General features: G+C 32.4%; 1 protein-coding gene across 1 annotated transcript; it reads right to left on the bottom strand.

Annotated features, from left to right (window-relative positions):
- Nucleotides 1–13,617: 13,617 nt before the first annotated feature.
- Nucleotides 13,618–22,232, bottom strand: LOC133671260 (RNA-binding KH domain-containing protein RCF3-like). The gene is made up of 8 exons (XM_062091978.1): nucleotides 22,082–22,232; nucleotides 21,260–21,912; nucleotides 17,351–17,812; nucleotides 16,993–17,238; nucleotides 16,658–16,870; nucleotides 15,938–15,993; nucleotides 15,708–15,843; nucleotides 13,618–14,413 (listed from the first exon to the last, which is right to left on the bottom strand). The coding sequence occupies exons 2-8, from the start codon at nucleotides 21,887–21,889 to the stop codon at nucleotides 13,964–13,966; spliced, it is 2,193 nt and encodes a 730-aa protein (XP_061947962.1). The 5' UTR covers nucleotides 21,890–21,912; nucleotides 22,082–22,232; the 3' UTR covers nucleotides 13,618–13,963.
- Nucleotides 22,233–22,967: the final 735 nt, after the last annotated feature.

A 22,967-nucleotide genomic window follows, 5' to 3' on the forward strand; every position in this document is an offset into this window, starting at 1 on the left:
CCGCAATCACACTCAAACATGCTTGAAAAAGTGTTTTTCTTTTCACATAACATTGCTACAATGAAAAAGCAAAGCTGTTTTAGTGTGTGTGTATTTGTTTATGTTATAATAGTTGATGAAAAAACATGCTTGCAGTGTCCTAATTTCTTGTTGAATGCTTGCTTGAGAGAAAAGAGTCAAAACAATCATAAAGAAAACCAATATATTTATAGAAGTTGAAGCTTTGAGAGTTAAGACCATGATTTAAACCTTGTAAAATGCTTTCTGTTGGCATTCTCCAACATTCTTTTATCAAGAAGGAAAGGATCATGAGTGCTTCTTGCTCAATCACGTGGAAATTAATTTTAGTTCATGAACTTCAATGAAATATTTTAAAAATGCTAATTAATTCACATTATCATTCAATAATTTCAATAATCACTATCCCCGTCTCATTGTCATTGTCATCACTACCTCCATTATTGCCGCCACCCTTTTACTCCACCATAATTTCTATATATCTCTAGTATCACTACTATCACTTTATCATCATCACTCCATCATGGACTTTATTATTATTGTTGTTGTTGTTGTTTCATCATCATATCGAATCATATCATTCTACTACTACCACTACCATGTTTTTCACATTATCATTTATTAAATATAATAAAATATTCTTCATGTATACTATTTCATGAAAGACGAAAGCACTTAATAAATATAAATTATTAGATATGTGACTTCTTTATGTTGGACTAATACTAATTCAAGAGGGAAAAAATGGATAAACGTGCACCACGCGAAGGAAATTTTGTTTAAGTACTAATGAAGAAAGATATCTTCACTTTGGAAAAGAAAATGGAGAACATAAAGTGTGAGAATTACAACACTGTATTTGTCCTTGAGGTTCGTTCTTCAATGAAGACAAATGTACAAAATAAAATAGCAAAATATTTGACTTGACTATCAATTGCCGGAAATGGCTCCAAAAAAGCGGCCCCGTCGCTCGCCTTCAACAAAAGATTTCCCAAATAAGCTTGAAAGGAAATTGCCTTTAGAACCGTAGCTTTTTATTGTTCTTTGATAGTGAAACGTTGTCATAATCCAAATTTAACTATTTTCTATAATATATTTTTTAAAACAATTTTTTTAAAAAAAAATAGAAAGTGGAATAATAAGCAAACTAAAGAAAGGGATCGAAATAAAGATTAGACCTTCATTTTCAAGATCAGTAAAGATAAAGTGGGAGTTTAAAATAAATAAAAAATTTAATTTTAAATTAAAAGTTAAAGTTTTGAGAATTAATACAAATATATTAGATTCGAAAAGATATTCCTGATCTTGAAATTTATAGATTCGAAAAGATAAAATATTTAAAGTCTAGAAATTTAAACTAGATACTACAAATAGGGCTTAGATTCAGAAAGAGGGACAAGAAAAATTAATCAGGTCGTGTCAATCAAATATTAAAATTTTGTTATTTTTATTTAATACAAATATATTCCTCACTTGTTAAAAAATTGTTATGTTTGATGTGAAAGCTATATATATATTGTTTTTTGAAATGTGAATAAATTTACATTTTATCGACTTTTATATTAAATTATTAATTTATTGGTGTAGTCACTTTCGAGGTGACAATATTCATAAAAAATCATATATGGTGTGAGTTATTTTAAAAAAAAATGTTTTTCTCTTTGATTTTTATTAATGCATGTAGATTTTTATTTATAATTTTTCATGTGTTGGGATATTATTTCAATTATTACAAACAAATTTGGACTAGTTTAATATGACCTATCAAAGCTCTCTTAGAATGAGTAGATATCTTGGAGTCGTTTTAAATATAATTATATAGAAAGGCTAAAATTCAAATTGACCATTACAATTTTCTTGGGTTCAGTGCCTATATTTTAAAAATAAGGATTAGACTTTATTGTTAGATCCATGTACCAAATCGTTGTCTCAGAATTAATAGTCTTTTACCACCTGATAGTTTAGGTAAACTCCTAGCAAGAGTACAACATACATTTTTATCATTAAAAGCAAGCAGTAATACACTTTATTTTAAATATAATGTTTTAGAATAAACAAAATATATATTTTTTAATATAACCACTCCTTTAACTCTACTAGAATTCTAAAAACTAAATAAGATATCTAGTAGGAGTGTTTAAAAAAATCAAAAAACTGATTAAACCAAGAAAACTGGAAAAAAAAACCGATTAAACAGATTAAAATTTTTAAAAAACCGACCGGTTCGGTTCGGTTTCGGTTTTTTAAGCCTGGAACCCAAAAAACCGAATCGAATCGAACTGAACCCGAATCGGAAAAAACCGAACCGAATCAAAACCGGTCGGTTTGAACCGGTTTCGGTTTTTTTATTAAAAAATTCGGTTTGGTTACTTTTTTTGATAAAAACCGAACCGAACCGAAAATGAACACCACTAATATCTAGTCACCATAAATTAGAAAACTACATCTTTTTTTATTTTATCTCTACTAATTTTAAATAACCAAGATCACCAAGATGTCCAATGTGACAATCACAATGAAGTTCCTCGTAAGAGATACGGCGTTCAAGATGCAAGGAGAGTTGTATAATGAATGGAATTATTTGTGCTCAATATCCGATATCAACTCGATAAAATGTCGATACAGCTTCGATTAAGCTTGCTCGCAATTTTTAAATTCAATCACTTTTATCAAGAATTGAACAAATTATTTTTCAGCTCGAAATGTTCTTAAATATAAAATATACTTTAAATAATTATTTAAAAAAAAGTGTTAGTGAAAAAAAAATTAACAAATCAAACTTGAATGTTATTAATTTTAAAACTCGATATGATACTCAAACTCGCTCAAGTTCAATTTAATTTAGAGGAACCAATTTTGAACATCACGAGTGACTCAAATGCATTCCTAGATGCAAAATGATGCTAAAATCTTGGGACTTTAAATGTATAATATATTCCTTAATTAATTCAAAGTCCCACCAAATTTGAGATATAATCATATGATATATAATGATTAGTTGCAAACCTTTGTATTCATTATCTAATCCCATCTGCCCGAGTGGATTTAATTAAATGGCTCAAAAGTACTGGTTTGTACTTTAAAAATAATTATGCTACTTAATCTCTCTCACCTTCCCCTGAAATAGAAAAGGTGGTGGCATGTCCAAGTAGGGTCTCTGCTGAAAGAACACAAGGGAGTCGAAGTTATTAGCAGCAAGTCGGATGAGTTTTTTTTAATATGTTTTTCTAATAAATAAAAAATTATATGGGAATTGACACGGTATAGTCTTGTTAAATTTACAAATTTAAAGATACATGAATAATCGATAAAATTAAGATAATTCTATACAAAGTAAATCAGAATAAATTATAAAACTTAATTTATAATCAACCTAATATTAAAAGGTAAATTTTTTTAAAAAAAAATTACACAAAAAACCACCCGAGTCAACTGACCAAACTCATAACTCGAGTCATGAGATAACCTCATAGAATACAAACTTAATAAATTATGAAGTCTAATTTGATTTTCAATCAATCTAATATTGAAAGATAAAATTAAAAAAAAATCAACTAAAAAGTACAAAAAACTTTAGTCAACCAGTCTAACACGCAACCCGAGTTATAAAACAATAATAATCACATAGAAAGTAAATAAAAGAAATATATAAATCTCAATTCTCAATCAACCTAATTTTAAAAATAAAAAAAATATAACAGAGTCAACCAGTCAAACCTAGGTAAGAAAATCAGGATAACTTTATAGAAAGCGAATTGAAAAACGTTATAAAATCATATTATTAATCAACTCAATGTTGAAAGATGAAATTAAAAAATAATAATTAAAAAATGGACAAAAAAAAAGATCCAAGTCAACACGACTAACCTACAAAACTCGTAACTCGAGTCATAAGACTGAAATAATTTCATAGAAAACAAATCAAAACAAAAAATAAAGCCTTATACTCAATAAAATTATTGGAAGAAGATGAAATTAAAAAGAAAAAAAAATCTAAGTTTAACATTTAAAAAAAATCCTCAAAAATTATAATGAACAAGATGAAAAGGTGCTCTTTATATATATATATTTGTTTCTGTTATAATAGTTGATGAAAAAAAATGAACTCGATATCAAATTATGCGCCACCACTCCCCTCACCTCCATCACCACCACCACCTTCTTGTCCTTCCCCCACCACTCTTCTTTGCCTTGCAAAAGATGATGGATGAAACTACTAAGTGCTTCACCAATTTAAAATTGTCCAAAAAGGGAATGTGTCGCCTCCAAAGAACTCCAAAGTTATCATTTAAATCTACTTGCCCAATATAAAATTGAGATTCCAGTGGACCATTATTAATTGCCCATATTCTCTTTAGTGATGGCTCGTGCGGTCATTTAGCATGTAAATTCCCTTTCTCACACTTTCGCTAAGCAGTTGATCACTTTGATTAGTATTCTATGAGTTATAGTTTACTTCAACATCTAGGATAATTATATTCATAATTAACTTAAACCCTTTCCTCCAGCACTAATTAAGGTACGTCTTGTTGATTAATTCCATCCTTATGTCAAAAGATGGGGTTAATTAGGCTTTACAAAAATACCCTCCACATCGCTCAAGAATTCTCTAGGTTGATTATTGTGTCGGGGACATAAACTCCCTGCGTTGACAAGGGATTTCGAGGGGCACTCACCATTGGGTTGAATTTTTAAGTAGTTAGTGATTTTTGGGAGTGGTTGTTTTTTAAATGTTTTTTATTTTGAATTGTATTAAAATAAAATTATTTTTATTTTTAAAAATTATTTTTATATTAGTATATTAAAATGACACAAAAAAAATATTAATTTGAAGTAAAGAAAAAAATAAAAAAAGTTTATTTTTTTTTAAAAATGCTTTTGAAATACAAAAATAAACGGGTTATTTTTTATATTAATATATCAAAATAATTTGAAAATAAAAAAATATTAATTTAAAATAAAAATAAAAATAAAATAAAATTTTTTTCTTAAATATTTTTAAAATACAAAAATAAACAGCAGCTTAAGCTTGGACATAAATTACTCTTAACTTGGTAACAGCACTCATGTCTCGCCGTATCTTAGGCAATGGACATCTCCTGCTCAAGAAAGATGACTTAGAAATTTTGGACAAACTTTGGTTTAGTACCCAAATTATAACTTAAATGGATCCTCAGGTTATTTTTCACTTGTTATTACTCATACTTACCCCTTTATCCAAATATGTCAAGCATTTTGTCTGAATTATATGTTTTATGCAATAAAAATGACACTTCCTTCAAGAAATCTTGATTTTTTCAATTACAAATTTATGGTGATTTTGTAGGTTAGGGGTTTTATTGGAAAGTTCTTACATTTTGAGAGCCTAAATGAGAAAAAATCTTCTTTTGGGAAGTAATTAAAATAAACTATGGTAAAAAGGGATGTTAAAATAACCAAATGACTATTTAGAAGAAAAAAAATGAAGAAAAAAGAAGTAAGAATATCATTTGAATTTCTCTCATTGAAGAATTGGGTGATTGTGCCATCACCATGCTCGCAATTTCTTGCTCAATGCTTGTTTGAGAGAAAAAGTCAAAATAATCATTAAGAAAACCAATACATGTAGAAGTTAAAAGCTTTGAAAGTTGTGGTGTATGGAAAAATAATCACACATGAGTGGTAGATATGTTCTTTTTTATCGCTTTTTTAATCTTGATGAAAACCCATCTTCTCCTTCTTTAGCCCTTCTCTCATGGGTGAATGAATTGTATTTGAATTGATAAATTTTTAAATTAATAATAAATATTTTATTTTTATTTTGATTTAATTTCTTTTAATTATTTCCGACTATGTTTATTAGATTTTTTAAAAAATATATTTTTTTTTAATAAATTAATGATGGTTTTGCCGACAAATTAAGTTTGTCGGTATCTTCTAAAAAATTAAAAAGAAGTGATATATTATATTCACCGAAAGATATACCGATGAAATAAAATAAGTAATTCTTTTTATTTGGCGTGTTTTTTCCATCCATAAATTTATAAATGATAAGTTTTCTTACTAACAGTAACTATCTATAAACCCGCCAATAAAATTCATATCTAACTACCGACGGAATATTCCATCAATAAATTACGAAACTATGGTAGTGTCCTAATTTCTTGTTGCATGCTTGTTTATAGAAGTTGAAGCTTTGAGAGTTAAGACCGTGTATTAAACCTTGTCAAATGCTTTCTGTTGGTATTCTCTAACATTCTTTTATCAAGAAGGGAAGGATCATGAGTGCTTCTTGTTCAATCACGAGGGAATTAATTTATCATAATGGTCGACATTGTGATGGAAACTTTGTACTCTCACCATTTTAATTAGGTTATGCATCACTTTGCAGATCTTCCAAATCATTATTATTAATTAATTTAGAGGATGATCAAGAAAACCATGTCATGAAATCCCATTAATTAGGGGCATAATTAATTAACGGCTGACAATTATATTATATTATATTATCCATGATTATCAAGTATCTTTAGGACAGCTATAAAATATCAATTGCCACCTTTTCACTTCTCTAATTAGTGGCCTAATCTCCCTTGATAATCAATTCCTGCCTTCATAAGTGCTATATAAAATAAAATCCAAGCCATTCAAAATATTTTGGGGATCTTTTAGTGAATATTACAACCTTCGAGCATGAGAGAAGGATTGTTTGACCGATGCAAGAAGAGATCCTACCAATATCTGCTAAATCTATAAGATTTTTTATTTCCGAAGAGTCTAAACTAAAGTTTTTCTAAAGTAATGTCTAGTTATTATCTTGTAATAAGAAAAAAAAATAGAGATAATAGAGACAAATTAATTAAGGTTTGTTGATGAGGTGCTTGTTGAATGGGCATTAATTAACTGATCCAAACACCTCTTCAAGTTAATTATAATAATAATATTAGGCCTGTAAATTATAATTAATTATCGGCTGACAATTATATTATCCATGATTACAGCAAGATCTAAGATTTGTTGATTTTTAAAAACACACAAAACAACAACAAAAAAGCTGCAGGGAGACTTAGGATTTGAATCTCAAAAAATAGTTTAAATAGTTTGACCTGGTCTTACTCTAGTGATAAAATTACAATATTGAAAAACAAATAGTACTATTTTAATAAACTTGCATGGTTATGATGAAAACAAATTTATTTGTATTTATTTCATTAATAATTATATGGCGTTAGATATAAAAATTAAGATCACAAATCACGTCTAACTGGAACGGTCTGAAAATAAATTATAGCATAAAGTATAAGAATTAGGGTGATACACAGCTACTTCATTGTTCATGTGAACAGTAAAGTAGCTTGATCTTTTTTTTATTTATATTTTATTTTTATTGAATCTTTGATGAAATTATATTTTAAATTATGGCAAAAATATCTTATTAAAAGAAAAGGGACAAAAATATAAAATATAAAGAAAATATATGGCTAACCCCACAAGTTTATGACAATTTTTGTTTCAATCAAAAAATTTATTTTGTTTGTTTTTTACCCTCTAGGTTAGAATGGATAGAGAAACTTGCTGAAAAATAACAAACAAGAAAGAAAATAATTAGTTATGATCATGATTTTGGCTATGAAAATATCTAATCTTGGTCTCAAAAAGATATTAACCAAAATATCCACTTAATATTAGCAAGTGTTTTTTACAACCCATCATTATTTTGTTTATTTTATCCTGTTGTTTTTCTAATAGTACATATTTTTTTTATTAATATAATTAAATAAAAAAATATGATAGTATAAAAACAAATATCATTGTTTTTAAGAAGTTTATAATGTTTTTATGATGATATTACTTATTGTTTTATAGATAATTATGTACTATCATGAAATGCATTTGCCCATTGATATTTGATGAGAAAAAAATATTTATATTTACTAGAATTCTTTTTTTTTTATCAAATTAAGAATCCATAACAAAAAAGATATGTTTTTTGAGAAAAAATATATTAATAATAAAATGAGAATTATACTAGAAATTTTTTTAGTGGAGTTTAAATTATTTCTTGTCTAATAAAAAATAAGTTAATATTGTATAATTTAAAAAAAATTGAAGATCTACAAGTAATATGAGATCAAATATTATAATATGCATCTTTATCTTTGTTTCTAAACTAAATTTTTTTTTGTTAGAATCAATAGATTTGTTATAATTTATTAACACATGTAATTCTTAATTTATTTTATTAAATACGTATGTTTGTAGTCATAATTTTTTTTATTTGTGGTAAAAAAAATTGTTAACAATGTCTAAAAATATTGCTCTATCCCACAAAATTATACAGAAGAATCAAACTAGTTTGTTCTAAACTTTGAAGATCATTTGCTGGGTAACAAAATGCCCATCAATATACTTTGTAAATACGCTAATAATCCACCACCACATCAATGAAAACAGCAATTTCTAGCTCGCTAAAGTCTTATCTGCATTACTCCCAAAATGAAAATTAAAAAAAAAAAAAAAAACTCAGTGTTGAAAAAGATCATCAACCGATATACGAACCACCACCATCTCATCACACAAGTCCATAAACAGCTGATGATATTTCACGATAATTAAAGTATAGTCGGATGTGAAAAGGAGAAGAAAATGAAGAAGGAACCAAGAGCACTAATAAAAAAATTGGCAAATACAAACGGAAATACTGATAAAAATAATTTCATTGTTAAATTATGATGAACTTTATTGACGGAATATTTTCTTGCTATATCTTTTGGTATAAACCGACATAAATTTTTTTATTGATATATACCGAAAGAATTACAATAAAAATATATATAAAAAAATAAAAAAAATTGCATGTCATTCCTACAGACGATATTACCAATACAAAAAAACTCGTAGTTAATATTTATCAGTGAATCTGTCGGTAGTTATTAAGTTATAACCTAGCAATTGACCCCCTCCCTCATTTCTTCTTCTTCTTCCATTTTTTTTCTACAATAAACAGCAAAAGATCATTTGCTACTTGCTCAGTTTGTATGGTTCTGAAAAAGAAAGAAGCTAAAAAGTTTTTCCAGCTAGTTGGCCTAGTCATTTAGCTGGGAATTAAGTAAGCAAAATCACATATTTTTTGTTTTAACTCATTTTAAAAATGTTACTTTTTTGGTATTTTGATGTATTATATGTTGTTTGTTTGTATGTTTATTTGTTTTAAAACCTTTTTCCGTGGAAATTTCATGTTTACAAATGATGAAGTTGCCCACATAATAACATTGGCGATGAAATTAACGATGAAAATATCATAGTTTCAATAGAGTTAAGTTTCTAAAAATATTAAATGGAAACACATGATTGATGCATGGTTAGGAAAGTTCAAGGTTAGTGTATAGTTAAAACATTACCGACAGAATAACCGACAAAACAAGAATCACCGATGAAAGATTTTTCTGTGAACAAAAACAATTTGTGATCCCATCGATATAAGTTAGGCCGATGGAATTAGTATCTAATTATTGATAAAATATTTAATCGGTATATTATAAAATTCTGTAGTGGAGTATCATCAATTTCCTTAAAGAACTTGAAAAAAAATATAAAAAATATATATATACAAGGTATTTTATGAAAGATGAAAAGGATTGTGCATGTCTAATGTGTGGCCAAGTGCATGGTGACCTCTTAGAGCAAATTGCATAGTTTCGACTCGATATTATATCCATAAAAGTTCAAAGAGATGAACTTCGGTCGGCATCTTAATCTTAATTATATCCACTTAGAGGCATCAATCTATATTTCTTCTCAATTTGGTGTCTACGTACAAATTTCATGGACCACTTTCCATGCAACTTGCCGTGGTTTCTGCCTTTTATTTTTCTTAATTGCTATCATATGCTAGCTTTGTAGCTAGGCTTGGCTTAGGCCAAGAGGTAGTATATATTTTCCAGCAATCATTTCGAGTTTGAATTTTTAAAAAAGAAAAGGTGAGAAAGAAGTTCCTCATAAATTACTACAAAAATCGAATACGAATAACCGATTTAATATTCAAAAATTATTTCCTCATGAACATACTCGTATGAGTACAATTATTTTTCTCAAAAATATATTAATAGTTAAAAACATAAGTTCGATAATTGGATTCTTCCCTTCCAAAACAATTAAATTTTTCATGGCAACTATTTCATTTCAGAAAATATGTTAAAGAATAATATAAATCATATCTTGATATTTCATTTAACAGTTTAAACTATTAAATGAAACTTTTATTCCTTTATTCAGTCATCCCTTTATCAACCGTGGAAGAAATTCAATGTCAAGTTATATTTATAATATAAAGTAATTATATTTATTTTAATGCACCTACATAATAAAATTGATTAGCAAACTTGAATAACCCCACAACATATATAGAGGCTAGCTAGGGATTAGGCATGAATTAAAATCTTGACAAATGAAAAGCTAGTCGGTCGAGACAAGAAGATCACAAAAAGATTATATTTAGTGGGTTAGCTTCTAAAATGGCTCAACCAACGTAGAGTTGTAGACTAAGTGCTATATATCTCATTTAGGCTGTGCTTGATTTTATACTAAATTACATTATTGAATGTATTTGGTGGTTTTTATAGATTGGATGAGATCAAAAGTCAATGGATTAACATTCAATCTCATCTAGGTGGGGTGAAAAACTGTTAAAGATAGGAGAATTCTTTAGAACTAGTTATTTTGTTTTTTATTCTACATAATATTCTAGTTTGTACTACTTTTTAATATATCTTTTCAGGAAAAAACTTTTTATATTTAAAATTTATACAGATATATAATTACCTTATATTTAATGTTATTAATTTACTTAAAAAATATAAATAATAAAATTTAATCTCGTAATTATTAAAGCTATTATAAAAATATTTTAATCTAAAAATTTAAAATATTAAATAATATCTCACTATTAACCCGTCAACAATTTCTAACCTTATCCTCGACTTTTTTTTATCTAAATATAATCATTGGTCCCGTAAATTATTATTATTATTATTATTATTAATTTAAAATTTATCATTATACACACACGCTTATTGGATATCTTTAACACTCTACCTTTCAACTATTTTCTAACATCATTAACACTTCATCGTTCAACAAAAGCAAAGGACATTATCTTTTAGTGATAATTGCTAAATAATTTTGTTCTATTTTTTTCGAATAGATTTTCTATTTAAACGTGTGTATTCATTTTTAATTTTTGTTATCTATAAATGCAAGCTCTGTGCTAGAAAAGTGTGATCAATTAAGTATTTTGGTTAATTTTAATTTAAGAATTGATGATGTGTTTGCTAAATGGACAACTGAAAATTAAAAAATTTTCAAACACCTTATTTTTATTAAAGTATAATATAAATAATATGTTGATACCTCACTTAACAGCTTAATTTTTTAAGTTGAATTGGTTTTTTGACACAAGTTAATTATAAAATCAGTGCATAAAATGATTGATTTTTTTTAATTTAAATATTTGTATTTATTTTCTATTAAAAAAAACTTTTGAATTGAATTGTTCTTTAACACAAATTAATTATAAAATTGGTGTATAAAATGGTTGATTTTTTTTTGTTTGAATACTTGCCTATTTCATTTATTTTCTATTAAAGTATTCTATCCTCTCAAGATTATATTAATTTGACTCGTTTTATATATTTTTATTTTTTTCTTAATGTTTTGACTTTTTTATTGGAATGTTTTTCTTTAACTAGTGTATTAATTTTATAGATATTTCACGATGTGTCACATAAAGAGGATTAACTTCTCTTTTTTTTTCCTTTTTGGATTAGCATCTCAACTCAACAAAAACTAAGCTTCAAAGCTCAAACCAAATGGGATCTGAACGTCCGTGAATGAATATTTTTCTTTCATTTTGGGTTATTTCTTCAGGGTTTTTTTTTTTAATGAAGTTTTTGGATAAAGTTGAATATTTGATGTCGACACATGCTTGACCAATGAGCACAGTGAACCATGCTGGGTGGGAAGAAACAGTTGACTTTAATTTGCAAAGAAAGTCAAAGGGACACTGTTACATTACAGGAGATGGTGATTTTTGGAAAACACAGTTGAAAGGGATTCAACTGTACACAGCATTAAAAAATGTAGAAATGAGTTTAGAATTTATGGATATAATGGAATTCATAAGTGTCTAGCTAGTTGCATCTTGTTTGATTCATTCAAGATATGATTATGACTGCATATTTTATGTTATACTTCTTGTCTTAGTGTTGCTTTGTCTGATTCCTTCATGATATGATTGTCACTCTACTTATTTCTAGAGCCTTAGTTTCCATGGATGAGTTTGGTTTTTTGTGTTATCATCTATGTTTCGAATGATTTTTAAAAAAAAATGTGATGGTAGAGAACCTTAATCTTGGTACGTGAAAAATAATTTTTTTTTAAAAAAAAAGAAGCCATTAAATAACTAATCCAGAGTTGATCCTTTTACAATCTAGGTTAACAGGCACCTTAATCACGAGTTGTATAGAGCTAGTAATCGAAAGTTTACATGCATTCATTATATAATAGAAATGGAAAAGTCAAGGCAAGAAAAACCCATGAGAAATCTCAGGTGACAACCAGGCGTCTGCATGACCCTCTCATGGTTCAAATTACACTGAATGATGCCCTTTGGAAAGTTTTATTTAGTGAATTCGAAGTGAAATGCTGACAGCATTCTCACCTCGAAAGTTAGTGACACTTGTCATTGGGCCGATGATATTGAGTCGAGGACATCACCAAATTTGATACCACAACAGCTCAGGACCAATTTCATGTCGACAGGTTTGGTTGCATGGTTCTTATGGGTGCCCTCAATTTGTTCCAAAGTCAATCAATCATGGCTCTTGATGCTTCCTGTTGTTGCTGTGTTCAGCTTTGGAGTGAAAAGATACAAGCACTGTAGCGTCATTCCTTGTGCGGGCAAACAAGAAGTATTTTTTTTCCATGGCACTCACTAGGTAGGGGTTATAATGCAAACAAGATCAAATCCTCTTCTACATGGATCTCCACGATGTGTCTGGTCAAGTGGCCAAGTTGAAGGTGCACTTTATTGAGGATGTGAAATGACCATCTATTTGGAAATCTTTCTGGTTGCCGATGAGTAGTGGATACCAGACTCTTATCCATTTTTGTATCGCATGTGCAAAATGACCCAGGCCCAGGCTCTTGTCTGCTTTGCAATACAAGTTGAATAATCCCCTTACATACCAGGTCAACCCTGGACTAGCACTGTGCTACCATTTGTCTGGCTGTGACGGAGCCTAGCAGGTGCAGACGTGCACTAGACTTGCTGGCATTTCCATCAAAATCTGGAACCTAGCCTACGCCTAGCATTCACAGGTTGTCTGCTTTGAAACTATGGATAAATATTGAGCTGTAAAGAAAGCTTGTGGGTTCCCTATTTCGGAGAGATCATATCAATCCATTCCGAAAATCTACTTTGCGTAATTTAGAAGAAACCTCGCTTTGTACAAAAAGCTTTCTGGGGCGCAAAACAGAGCTTAAATGCTGAAGAGATGGCTAGTAATCACATCACCCCTGGTTACCAAACCATCTGAATCTGAATTGTCGGTGCAAGTCATAGAATCAAAGCAGGGGTTTCATGGATTTCCCACAGATCTCTCTTCCTGAGCAGGTTTTAATCAGATCACAGACTATTTGATTGTCCATGTTAAAGAATAAAAATCCTGTCTGTTTCTCTAATCAGAAGTTAAGCACTCGGCACAGGCCAGCCAAAATTGAACCGCCGCTCCCCTAAAAATCCCCAAGATAATTGTCCCAGCTAAAACAACCGCTGTGCATCCTTTCCTGCTGATAAGTTGATCTGCCGGTTAGTTAAGAAACCTTCCTTCTCTCCGATAGTAATTATTATAGTTAAGACACTAGATGACAATTTATGGTACAAAAATGGGCAAATCAAAGTCAGCACTCAATACTGGTAAGTGCCTTGCTGAGCACTGTTGTTGTAGGAGCTTGGTGGAGCATTGATATTTGTGTAGACACCTTGCTGAGCGGTCATGGAGTAGGGGCTTTGGTGTGCCCTCATATTTTGGTGCGGGCTCGGCTGAGCATTCATGTTTTGATAGGTGTTTTGCTGAGCATTCATGTTTTGGTAGGTGCTCTGCTGAGAACTGATGCTTTGGTAAGGGTCCTGCTGAGCACTCATGGCTTGGTAGGTATCTCGCTGAGGATTCATGCTTTGCTGGGCTGTTACATTGTTTTGGTAGGAACCCTGGTGGGCACTCATGTTCTGTCCACCAGAGGCCATGAAGCCTTGATAAAAACCTTGTCCAGCAATCAAATGCTCGGAAGATCCATGATTCTCAACTTCAGAACTACCATAATGAGGATCTTGAAGCTTTGCCCTTCTCCCAGCAAACTGCATTTTGTAGAAAGTGATTCAAGAATCCTTTGCAAAAATAAAATTTCACAAATGTTTGTTAGTGTACAGAGCAAACAAAATTTCATAATATAATTCAAAAATTCCAACTGTGAAGTTTAATTTTATCAAATGTTTCAATTATACTGTTTTGAAAGCAACAGACTCAAGCCATTATTCATAGTGAGTCCTCCTACTTGTGTATGGCAATGACAGTGCAAATTCCTTCAGGGGACGGATATTGTCAAGGGCAAGGCCAGCTCCAAGACCATTACTAAAATCAACATGTACCCACATGATCAAGCATGGATGACATGGACTACACGAGATTATACAATAATCTGGAAATTACAACTCAATCTGCAGAGATATAACTCTAGACTGGTGTAGTAGGCAACAGGCAGTTGTATTTGTTTGGACTATTTAGGATTTTTAGATGGTTTCCTAATGTCTCTTAAAAACTCTCCAAAAAACTCAATTTCCTCTAGATGATCTATTTGAATTCAGAAACATTTGGCATACAACTCAATAATTTTACCAGTTTCGTCAGTACTGACAGTAAATGGAGGCATAATCTGGTATCTAGACAAACATAAAGAGGTATGAGAGATTTGGAAAGTGACACTTCTCTTTTTTATCTGAGAAATTGTGCTAAATGCAATTAAAATTATCCTGCAAATACTATCTTAATGATTTGAAATATATTTGGTATCTAGACAGACGGATGGTACCTCAATTGTGTGTGTCTGTGTGGAGAGAGAAAAGGCCATTATAAGAAGGGAGACAACCAATAAAAGGCAGAATGAAGGAGAATTCTTAAGAGGAAGATTTTAGGAGCTCTTAGAATGGGCGGTACTTTTTCATTGGTCGGAAGCTATAAATCAGCAAATTGGGTTGTGATTACTGAATTCAAAAGGCAGTAAAGCATGGACTAGTTGCCAATGTCAGCTGTTGATATGTCAAGTGATTTATATTTATGTCGGTCTGGTCTGCCATGTCCCTGGCTGATGCAACCACTTAGTGGCGTCATCAATCATCTAGCATACAATCATTGATGAACTATAAAAGAACTTGAAAGTTCGTAAACTCTTATTGAAGGAAAAGCAGTTCCAAAACTCAATTACACAATTTGAAAAGCATGGGAAATATTTGTGGTTGTCTCAATAGTGTGTGTGTGTGTGTCTCATACCTCCCATGGGAGCAAATGAACCGAGAATTATATCAGACAAGAAGTCCAACATCTCAACAATTTTCAATGCTTCTGCTGAACCACAAGGGCATGATATAAACATACCTCATCAGTAATTGAAACATCACGCCCTCCAGATCTCATAACAGAATTCATTCCATTATGTGAGTTATTGGCCTCCAAAACACGGTTCATACTACGAGAGTTATCAGCCTCCAAAACACGGTTCATACTTGGGTATCTGAAATTAGGAGAATAAAAAAGAACTCGCATTATTATTCAAAAACTCATGTGTACTTGCAAAAAAAAAAAGTATAAATATATATCATCAATACCCCGTAGCAGCTGGAGGAACTGAATAGCTCTGAGGCTCATAATCACGTCTTCCACCCTTCAGAAAAGCATAAAGAATAGGTATTATGACTGGGTCATATCTTGACATAAAAATAATAAAACGTTAAAAACAGACTGCTCAAGAATCCTAATTAAGCATCTAAAAAACCAAACCATTAACTAGTAGTATATTCTGCTATGTGTATTTATTGTGCGTATAAGTGAGAAGCAAACTCAGGTACAAGCAATAGGCATGATTTTTGGAATTCTTCATGAGAAAAGAGTAGCGAAGGCGAAATGGCAAACCATCTATATATTGAAGAGAAACAAACATTATGTGTTTGTACCTGCGTTTCGCCCACATTAGAGACACACACATGGAGCATATGCTTGACTTGCAGCAGAAAGAAGAAGAATTATGTTTAGTCAGATCAAACACTTGTCACTGTGACATATATAGATCAATTTGTGGTCTCAATGCAGACATTCCTAATTACCACATGGGACTGCAGCGTATGTTCAACCAAGATATTGTCTCAATTCAATTAAATCACTACAGAAAACAAACCTAAAAATACAAGTTATTGCCCAGAGTGCGGTAGAAATACAATAACTCCCAACAAGAACAGTCTATAACCCTTGTTAATGAGTTTATCACAAACACTGAGCCGGTAAGTTACGCAGTAAACATAAAAACTGCATGAACATGTAACAGAAATTACCCTGAGCGGTTCATATCCACCAGAGCTGCTAGCTGCCATCATACCAGATGGCTGGGGTCCTCTTCCTGGTAAGTTTCGTGCCGGCCCAAAGCCTGGGACAGGTCCAGCAGGCCCAGGTTCTGTTCCAGCATTTGCATCACGCAAAGTTCTTGCTCTGAGTCTGGATGCAATCTCTGCCAAAGCATCTTTAGCAACACCATAATTTCCAGATATCTGAAAAAACCAGTTCGAAATTTAGCTCGAGTAATAGCCAGGCTCCAAGGATATGGGGAAAACATCACAGAATCATCAGTTAAGACATTAAAATCAGCAAAAGATACATTCAACCACATCACCTGTACAAGCTCTTCATCATCAGATGCACATTTAGGCTTATCATTTTTGGGGTAAACACGAATGTCTGCCTGCAGTCTCCTTCTCATTTCATTGATAACCTGACCTCCTTGTCCAAGGATGCAGCCAACCTTACTTGAAGGAACCAGAAGTCTAGTAATTATCATACCTTTTTCAGAAAAGTCACTTGTTTTATCCTGAAGCTGAAGAATTGCATCAATGGTTTGGGATCTCGGATTCCAGAGACCCTGAAAATATCAGTACAATGCTGTTGTTAATGTATATCAGTAATATACAAATCTGCAGGCACTGCCAAACCTTAGGCATACAAAGAAATAGTGATGTTTAAAGCAGCTAGACCTCAAAAGCAGAGACACGAATTGCACGTTCTTCTGACTCAGCTGAAGCATCCTCAACATGAATACTAGCTCCTGTCTCCTGCTGTACAATCTTAACATTAGAGCCTCCTTTCCCAATTACCCCACCAATCTTCCCAGTAGAGCACAAAATTTTCATTGAGAACTCAGCTGAAGGCTCCCTGCCATGTCCAGGAGGAACACCATTGAAACCACCTGGCCCAAATTCTGAAGGGTGATTCCCATATTCCCCCATCCATGGCATACTGTGGGGAGTGGAGTTACGATGAGGCCACATTGGATTTCCTGGTGGAAGCATGTTTGCCATGGAATCACTAGGAGGATGAAAAGTTCGACCACCATAAGGCATAGGAACACTTGGCAGTTTGTCCTTGCGCGGATTCTGATGCAATAGAATGGATATTTCATAAAGAGCCCTCTTTGCCACAGCTGGTTTTCCAGAGATCTGAAATATAGCTTTTGAAATTATACTTAGTAGGGAATTGCAAAAATAATCCACCTTTTTTCATAGATGAATGAAGTGGGGGAAATCCACATGCAACATTTCATAAACATGAACTTGGAAATGTTACAAAAACAAAAAAGGCAAGGCACACAGGCACAATGCCATGGGTTCCATAATAGAACATCATAAGAAATAATCATGCGGCAATCAAACTCATATTTGTGTCTCCATGCACACCAGTGCAAATGATGATGCTTTTGCATACAAATGCTCAAAAGCAGTAAGCTCACACAATCATCAAATAATATTCAACAAGTAATGAGGTATAATCAGATTCCCACTATGATGGAAAAAGTTTACTGTTTGTAATATAAATGCTAAAGTTACACCCTCCTCAGCTTCCGCTTCAGTGCAATGCAATCAACACACACCATACCACCACATGCTTTCAACTAAGCAGCAGTTTAAAGGTCCAGGATGTATTGGGGCCAACAGTATGTGATACACAACAATCTAACTCAGGCTAGATGTTAACAACTAAGACCCTTGGTAATAACAGCAACAATCTGTTTGAAAATGTTGCCAACTTAAAGCTCAATAAAAGGTACTAGATATACTACCCCGGCCAGATAATCCTTAGTTATAGAGAAATATTAAAATGTCTCAGGGAAAAACCAACAGGAGGAAAGTCTACCATGGTAATGGACATTGGTCATAGGAGGTTAGGCCTTCCAGAAAGGCAAGACAGCCAATCCTAGCAATGAAATAACCATCTTAAACTCCATCAGACAAAATCTTAGTCATCAAATTCAACCTGAACGAGACCCCCAAAAGCAGGTTATGCAATTAAACTAACGATTTAATGAATCTAAGAATTAAGTGTCACTATCATTATGACCAATCTTATTGTGCTGTTTCATACTGCACAACAAAGGACATTTTTTTAGATTGAACCAGTTAAAAAGAGAAAAGGAGTAGCACACTTGCTCCCATAAATATGCAAGACTATCCACCACATTTCTGACAGGATTTGAGATATAGTATCAAAAAATAGCTTCAAAATTAAAAATCTCAACAAAGTGCAGTGGGGGTAAGGGTGTAACCCAGTCACAGTAACAATCATAAGAAAATACGTAGTTGGCAAGTAAATTGTCAAAGCATATGATAATAGCATAGCAGGCTATATGATGGGACCATGGCATAGCTCTGTCCTACCCCTAACCCATCGCTAAAAACTCCCCATGTGTAACTCTTCCTTTTCAGGGGTGAGGAGGTAAAACTTCTAATCTGGGTGGTGGTCACTAAATGGAGAAAGAGAACCTAATATAATGAATAGCTTATCTACTAATGTCAGGGAAAACCCCATCCATCTTATATTAAAGACACAATAAAGAATATGAGACAACACATAAGAAACATAAAATAAATACCACAGAGAAAAGGGAAAGAGGTCAAAATACAAAACTAAATGCCCTTCATAAATGTTATTAATTCCCTAGCTATGCCAGTCTTCCTGCTTTAAATATAAAAATATGGTGAGGAAAGGTCACTCCACCCACCTCTTCTGCATGTCTGGCCTCATCCTTCAAACTTCCATGACCAACAAAATGCTAGGATCTTCTTGCAGGGGCATACTCATTTCAGTATGTATCTCTGAAACTCAAACTTGAAACTATAACCTTCCTTCCAATATAAAGAACATTCAGTCAAGCAAATCAGTTGATCTGTATTGGAAAAATAATTGTCACATCTTTGAGAAAAGTTCATGGTGATCACATATGTCAACTGCTCATGAGAAGTGAGCAAACAGTTGAAGAAGACCCATCTTACTAAGAGGACCTGCATTCCACCATGCTGATTCACAAGGCGGAACTCAAGTAAGAAATCTAGCAGTGCTTTGAAATCAGTAGAAAGAATAAAGATGTCAATGCCAAAGGTAGCCAAACAACGTTAACATATCCACTTAGGTAACGAGTCGACTACAGTACAATCCATTGGACAATAGGGTCATATCAAAAATCAATTGATCACTTGCAGATCATTTATGCGACTTCAATCAACCCACAATCTTCCACATAAGACATTCGTCTACTTGATCTAATAACACTACTTTATTCAACTATTGGCACATGCATTAAAAGAATTCCAATAATCCTAATGGCCTTCTGGTGAAGTTTTTCTAAGTCCTTGGGTTGTTGAGCATCTCAATTAGCTTTACTCATGTAGAAAAAAGCACTGAGGGTCAATATCTCACGAGCCAGTGAAAGAATATTTCCATATCCCATCTCATGTAATCAATTATAAACTCAAGTGTTTGCTGGCACTTCTTAAACCCATCATACTGCAGTTACCATCAAAGGTTGCAGAGGCAAAAGGACATTTTGCAAACCAAGGTATTTCTTCTCGGATGCCATTTCATACTCAAATTATAAGAAACACCAGACTGCAATTGGAAGAGCTGCATTAATGTTTTACCAGCGAAATCACAAACTTGAGATATAATGCAGTAGAAAAGGTTAAAGCTGCATCCTCAGCATTTCTTAACTAAAAAGAGCAGGCTTTGCAATTGTTCCTAATGATACTAAAAGTGAAACTTGATATGACTGGGCTCAGTACATCGCAAGCCCAAAACTAGTTAAGCATTCAGAACCGAACCACAGGCGAGTAAGTCTCCAGAAGGCACAGCCAGAAATCCTAAACATAGGAAAGAAAGCACTCCCTAATGGGTCTTCACCTTAGCAATTAATTTACTGAAGCAATGATAGTCAAGTGATAGAACAGTAGGTACTTTATATTCCACCATGTCAAGTATTTTAATGTTCTCGAGAAACAAGGCAACCTTTTAAAGCCCTGTCATCTCATATAGTAATGCAAATGAATCCTGAGTCCTCCAACTTAACAACTAGTTATCTTGGCTCACTGACTACTTGAACTCTAAGGACCAAGAGCCCAAATAATAACAGCATTTGTCAAAAAGAAGGAACAAAAGAATCAGAACATCTTCCCCTGTTGAACATCCACGCAAAATAACAAAAAATCTTCTCTGACATGCATATAACACATTGCAACCTTTGATACATCCAAGAATGCAATACCATAAATGTCATGACATATCTTTATTGCAATCTCATGATGAAAATCAAATTAATACTTTAAAAAAGGTTCAAGAAAAATTACAATTCTCAAGCAATGCTAACTTAAAGCACAAGAGAGAGATCATGATTATCATCTTATATGTCAAATGCACAAACATGATGAATCCATATTACATAACGCCAACAAACGACTTTGGTATCTGAACTACTTAAGAATCTAGTAGACCAAAAAGGCCAACATAATAACTATAATTCAGTTACCAGGGGAAAGAATTGGAATAAAAGAAAATAAAATGCAGCGAGCCTCATGTTCAGTAAAACTCAATGTAGCAAAGAGAGCAACATATATTACCTGGACCAATTCATCAGTATCCATAGCACATGAAGGGAGATGATCAGCAGGAAGAACACGTATGTTCGCACCAGTCTCACTTCTTAATCTCTGAATAACATCTCCCCGTTTTCCCAAAACACAACCTACCATGTTGTTTGGAACAAGAAGTCTCGCGGTGACAACATTGTTGTCGTTATCATCATCCGACGCCATCCCACCAAAAAGATCCTCCTCAACAATCCGGTCATGAACTTTCAAAAGCGCATCCTGGGCAGCACAATGTGGCTCAAAGGCCTCCTGCTGTCCATTCCCCGCAGCCAGACCTTCATCGCCATCCATTTTCCTCGGAGGCTTATCAGAAGAACTATATATAATAATCACTCTCTCATCCGAACCCTGAACAGAATCAGCCACTGTAATTTTCGATTGCGTCTCTTCTCTTAGAGCTTTCACTATATTCCCACCCTTTCCAATAACACCCCCAATTTTTCTCGAAGGACAGAGTATCCTATAAACAGTATCACCATCACCTGAACATTCTTCGCCGTGAGAGTCACTCCATTTTCCTTTCCTACTACTGCTCACTCCTTTCCGTTTAAAAAGATTGTTTCCCGGTTTCTTAAAATATTTCCGCCTATTCCCATCCATTCTTCCACAAAATAATTAAAATCCTGCAGTAACAAATGCATTGAGTACGAAAATTACGTAAGAAAACAGAAATGATTAATTAGAATCAGGATTTAAACATAATAACTGGTAATTAGAGAATAAAGTAAGAAATCAGAAAATTAGGGTTTTGGAGTGTGAGAAGGAGGAGGCGAAGGAGAGAGGCGCACGTACCTGAGGGTGAGAGAGAGAGTTACTGAGAGAATATTCGAATATGAGAGAGAGGGGGGAGGGTTGAAGCAAATTGCAGCTAAGTAGAGATGGCAGTGGAAGGTTCCATGGAGGGGGGGAGAGGGAGGGGTTGCAGGAAGAAAAAGAAGGCTTTGTAAATGTCTGGTTTTCTTTCTTCGATTTTGTTTTCTCTAAGTTGGGTGTTGGTATGGTGTGGGCCGGCCCATGACCCAGACCATGAGATAAATTTAGTTGCATGTTCTCATTAGGGTTCGAGCCCACTTAGTTTCTTTCAATTGACAGATATCTAGCGTCAACTCTCTCCTCACGGACAGGCTGTTCCTTTTAAAGGATTTATTAAAAACATTTCCTTTATGCATTCCTCTTCTCTACTAAATCAACTGCCGTTTTTTATGGAGTTTTATGGAGTTGTTCATATATTTTATTTTATTTTATTTTATTTTTATATATTTTTTAATAATTTTTCTTTGAACTTGTCAATCGAATATATTATATTAGAAGCAACTTCCACATTATTTAGTTTTAAACTCAACCGAGGTAAGGAGATAGATTGAGAGGATTTTTCTGTTAATTTTATTATTTTTTCTTTAATTTCATCTCGGTATTTCTTTTACCAATTGGTTGGGTTGTCTTTGATCGGCTAGGTTAACTGAGTTGTGTCGAGATAACTTCCACACGGTTTGGTTTTAAACCCAAGCCAAGCAATGAGTCGGGTCAAAAAATTTTGGGGTTCACCTGTTTGATTAAGTTTAATAACAATGTTAAATAATTCTTCAAGATCCAAATATTTTTTGTTGCGTTAAAAAAAGACATTCAATCCTTAATATAGCGCGAGCATGTAAATTAGTATTTGACTAAAAAATAAAAT

This window comes from Populus nigra, chromosome 13, assembly GCF_951802175.1.
Source record: "Populus nigra chromosome 13, ddPopNigr1.1, whole genome shotgun sequence".
Classification (NCBI taxonomy): Eukaryota; Viridiplantae; Streptophyta; class Magnoliopsida; order Malpighiales; family Salicaceae; genus Populus; species Populus nigra.